The sequence below is a fragment of the Peromyscus maniculatus genome, chromosome 8 (genome assembly GCF_049852395.1).
Source record: "Peromyscus maniculatus bairdii isolate BWxNUB_F1_BW_parent chromosome 8, HU_Pman_BW_mat_3.1, whole genome shotgun sequence".
NCBI lineage: Eukaryota > Metazoa > Chordata > Mammalia > Rodentia > Cricetidae > Peromyscus > Peromyscus maniculatus.
In genome coordinates, this window is record NC_134859.1 from 54,272,488 (window position 1) to 54,276,690 (window position 4,203).

General features: G+C 53.1%; 1 protein-coding gene across 11 annotated transcripts; it reads right to left on the minus strand.

Moving 5' to 3' along the window:
* Nucleotides 1-271: 271 nt before the first annotated feature.
* Nucleotides 272-3,860, minus strand: Shbg (sex hormone binding globulin). Of its 11 annotated transcripts, none has more exons than XM_042282274.2 (10): nucleotides 3,668-3,860; nucleotides 3,326-3,476; nucleotides 3,086-3,177; nucleotides 2,561-2,750; nucleotides 2,393-2,467; nucleotides 2,097-2,255; nucleotides 1,747-1,909; nucleotides 1,489-1,625; nucleotides 979-1,186; nucleotides 272-572 (listed from the first exon to the last, which is right to left on the minus strand). In XM_042282274.2, the coding sequence occupies exons 2-10, from the start codon at nucleotides 3,440-3,442 to the stop codon at nucleotides 424-426; spliced, it is 1,290 nt and encodes a 429-aa protein (XP_042138208.1). In that variant the 5' UTR covers nucleotides 3,443-3,476; nucleotides 3,668-3,860; the 3' UTR covers nucleotides 272-423. The 11 variants fall into 11 exon arrangements, with proteins under 11 accessions (XP_042138208.1, XP_076398809.1, XP_042138205.1 ...); XM_076542694.1 differs by having other exon boundaries at nucleotides 2,393-2,419; nucleotides 3,668-3,797; XM_042282271.2 differs by having other exon boundaries at nucleotides 1,476-1,625; nucleotides 2,393-2,419; nucleotides 3,668-3,797.
* Nucleotides 3,861-4,203: the final 343 nt, after the last annotated feature.

The window sequence follows — 4,203 nt, forward strand, 5'->3', positions numbered from 1 at the left end:
GGAAAGCGCTCTTTTTCTGCCTTTCAGACTATGTTAAAGCCTCAGTCTCTGCACTTGTAAGACTCTCTAAGTGCACTCCTGCAGGACACAGAATTTCCAACTGTCCTTCTGTTTGCTGACATTCGAAGCAGACCCGCCTCTCCTAAGGGCCCATGAGCATCGAAAGGAAGCATGGTTGTTTTTGTCCTTCAATACATCTCAATGCTCGCTTGCCACACTGCCTGGTCCACTGCCAGAGCACAGTAAATATTTGCTGAATAAATGAGTGAGCTGCATTCAAAGTTCCTCTTTATTTTTAACGACAGGGTTGCCCATAGCCCAGGCTGGTCTCAAACATGTTATGTAGCCAGGGATGACATGGAGGTCCTGATTCTCCCAACTCTGCCTGTCCTGGGTTTACAGGCATGTGCCACCATGCCTCCGTCACAAAGGGGGCTGAGTGACACTGTTTGGGCTCCGAGGGCAGCTGTGAGTCCAGATGTTCTGGCTTCTGTTCAGGGCCCGGTCTATGTCCAGTCTCTGTCCTTGTATCCAAAGAGCACTCAAGCAAAAGAAAGCAAAAGAATCGTCTCCTGGAGGAAGGGGGCAGAGAGGTGGCAACAGAGCATCAGGGTGGCTCAGACCGAGCAGCTCTTGCTCCACTACCTGAATTTCCACATTTCCTCTCCCTTTTTAAAGATTTTTTTTTTTTTAGGACCAAGTCTTGCTATGTAGCCCAGGCTGGTCTTGAACGTGCGCTCTTCCTGCCCGACCCTCCCCAGTGTTGACTGTACATATATCTATCCCGTGCCTAGCTCCCCATTTTTATTCCAGTTTTACTTTCTAGTTATAAAACCAGGGCCCGGGTGCATGTTAGGTTTGCACTCCATGCCTCAGCAACACCCCCCAGTCATCCCTTTCTTCTCTCACTGAGGTCTCCTTCCCTCAGAATATGTTTGCTCGCCCTGGAGCTAATATACTTAAACAGCATCCTCTTACCTGGTAAAGCCCCAAGAGAGAGATGGCCCTGAGGGTGGGACCAGAGTCTCTGGAGGGAGTCCAGTCCCGACAGGGACACAGCAAGGACCTCCATCGTTGGCCCTTGGCTCAAGACCACTTTGAAAACATCCAGCTTCAGCTGAAGAGGGAGCCCCATGTCCAAGGGTAAAGCTAAGTTTGGCTCCACTCCAGAAGACAGCACCACCTTCTGCAGTGGACGGGGCAGAGACAGACATTGAGAGAGCAAAGAAGGAGGCCCAGCTACACTCTGTTGCTCCCTCATCTGTTTTAATTCAGCCTCTGCGCTATACATCCATGTGATTTCCCGCTTTGACCTTCTATGAAATCATCCCCAGCCCCAAATAAACAAGCAGTCTAGGTAAAAGCTGTTTGCGTTCTGTGATGTCTCTGACTCTCCACCATTTAAGCCTTTCTACTATTAAAAGCCCCCTTGGCTCATTTGTCCCAGAATCCACTAACCATAGCCAGCATCCCACCCTCTTCCTTTACGTGATCTTGGAGGTGAAGGGTAAGCCAAGAAGAATTTGTTCCTGTCCCAAGAGCAAGCAGGCATCCTGAACCTTCCGCCAGCTTTAATCCCAGCTCCAGAGAAAAGCTCCAGGGGTCTGTGTGAGGCTGGGGAATGTCTAGGGGGAGAAATGAGTCTCCTGAGGCCTTAGGTTTTATGGAGAGATGGGTACAGTGTTAAAGAGAGACAAAGAGAGGCAGAACTGGACATGGAGGGGAAAGAGATTTTCAAAAGTCTACCTTGGAGACTGAATTCTGCATGGGTCCCTGCAGGGAAAAACAGTCCAGGTTGCAAGTCCACAACATCACAGTTTCCGAGGCTAGTAGGGGCAGAGGGTGAGAGCTGGGCCTGGTGACCCAGCCAAGTATCTCGACGTATACAGCCATCCAGGGCAGGCGCCAGCTGAAGTGAGTGGGAGGGGAGCGGAGGGAAACGTTGGGACGGTGGAACCAGGGTATCTGAATCCTGACCCCAAGCACATTCCCTCAGACACGTGAAGGCTTAGCTTTCTCCATGTAGCGCCACTCCACCTCCCGCTCCCTAGAATCTGAATGTAGGTTTCCGTAGCTTGGCCCTAGGATGTAGTTACCGGGAGCCGAAGCCTGGAGGCGGGGAGGAGTCCCCCTAGAGCGATCCTCATGGTGGTCTGGGAACTGTCAGCCAGGGATCTAGAGACCTGTCTCAGGCACAGTATGTCCTTCCCATCCACCCACAGCAGCAGTGAATCCCCATTCATCTTCAGCTCCACCTGCAGGAGATGGTCAGAAGTAGAAGAAAGCTGAAGCAGAGGGCCCGGAGCCTGCCGCCTCCGCTTTCTTCAGAGTCCAGCTGAGAGAAGATGCCCTTGTAGGCACATCCTTGGCTCACTCAGACTGTGCCACTTACATACTGACTCAGCCTTGGGATTTCCATCTGATGAAACAGAGACAAGAATAGCTCCGTCACCGGGACTGTGTCTTGCTAAGAAGAGAGGACCATGGCGAAGGGATGCTCCTGTTCTCCTTCCTCATCAGATCAAGGTGACCTCTCCCCACAGAGGCAGAGTCCTCTTACCTGGTGCCATCTCCCATCATTCAGCTGAGGGCCAAAGCCTACTGTGAGCCGAGCCCAGAGGTTGTACAGCTGGATTTCAAGCTGGCCATCGCGAAGTCCCAGCATGAACCAATCATCTTCGGTGTTGGTGTCCCCATAAAAAATCACTCCCTCTGGATCCAAGGTTCGAAACTCAAAGGAGGAAAGGGGTCTGGAAGGACACAGGGGAGACTGTATATGGGGTGTGGGGGTTTCAGGGTGGAGGGGAAAGGAACTTAGGGAGATAACACAGCAGGGAAGAGGAGAAGGCTGGGTCAAGAGGCCAAGTTGCAGGGTTGGAGAGATGGCTCAGCGGTTAAGAGCACTGGCTGCTCTTCCAGAGGACCAGGGTTCAATTCCCAGCACCCACATGGCAGCTCACAACTGTCTGTAACTCCAGTTCCAGGGGACCTGACTCCCTTCCACAGATATACATGCAGGCCAAACATTAATGCACACAAAAATAGAAATAAGTTTTTTTAAAAAAAGAGGCCAAGCGACTCATACTTGCTGATTTTGGTGAGGTCAATGGTCATCACAGAGACGGGCTCCTGTCCTGGGCCATTGCTGAGGTACCTAGCCGGAGGGTCCTGGGCACTCTGTCAGAAAAAGAAAATAAGCTGACCCAAGACATTTCAGAGACAGGCACAGCTACAGGGTCGGAGGAGGAGAGAAGGGGAAGACAGCCGAAATGCAGCTCATTTCAACACACAGGGGTGAGAACCCCGTCCCGTTCCCGTCCCGTACCTCGGCGAGGACAATGAGTCCCAGGGCCTGTCCCTGGCGGGTGTGAGGTGGGGACAGCAGCAGCAGCAGCTGAAGGAGCCATCGGTGCCGGCAGGCCACAGAGCCTCGGTTCTCCATAGTCGGCAGCTGTCCACTCCGTGGCTCAGACGATCTGAGGAGAACGGGTGGGGGTAGGGAGCCTTGCCCGGGGTGGTGGAGGGTTAAAGGTTGCGCCGGGGGGAGAAGGGGGGCAGGAGATGGGGCCGCTGACCGTGCGGCCCCTCTGAAGTCAGATGAGGTGGAGGACAGAGTCCCTCCGCAGCACCACTACCCCCCCCCCAAATCTGTGAGAGAGCATCTCACCTCTTCTCCTCCCCTGTCGGCCAGTGTGGCTCCGCCAAGCGTTCCTCCCACAAGGGGAGGCTGCCTAGGCCAACCTAAGCTCTGGAAATAGTTCTCCTTGCTCAAGCAGCATCTTCTACCAGGGCTAAAGCTGAGGTGTGGAATCCAGATATCTTGCTGACTGACCTTGGGAGACACACTTCACCTTTGTGCTCCAGTGACTTTGTCAAAGGGGGAACATAACGCTTCTTTCATGGAGCTGCTGGGCATGGAGACTGGGACGGCACAGGCAGAATGCCCAGTGACTGATATGAACGCCTCCCTTAGCTTTCCCACATCTTACGATGCTGCTCTCACAAGGAGGTATTGTCTCTCTCTGTGTTTTAATGGCTACTAAGAAGAAATCGGCCAATAACCCGAGCACGGGCGAGACTGAGACAGCAGGATCACGAGTTCAAAGCTAGTCTGGGCTACACAGAAAGACTCTTCTCAACAGTGGGGGTACAGACGGCTCAGTGGGTGAGAGCATCTGCTGCCAGCCTGAGGACTTGAGTTTA

Excerpts from the sequence above, each read along its gene's own strand:
- Shbg (XM_042282270.2), bottom strand. The coding sequence starts at position 3,442 with ATGGAGAACCGAGGCTCTGTGGCCTGCCGGCACCGATGGCTCCTTCAG. Across the intron at positions 2,256-2,392 it reads TCCCAAGGCTGAGTCAGTAT|GTGGAGCTGAAGATGAATGG; the intron begins GTAAGTGGCACA and ends CATCTCCTGCAG. Across the intron at positions 1,187-1,475 it reads AGATCACGTAAAGGAAGAGG|AAGGTGGTGCTGTCTTCTGG; the intron begins GTGGGATGCTGG and ends CGTCCACTGCAG.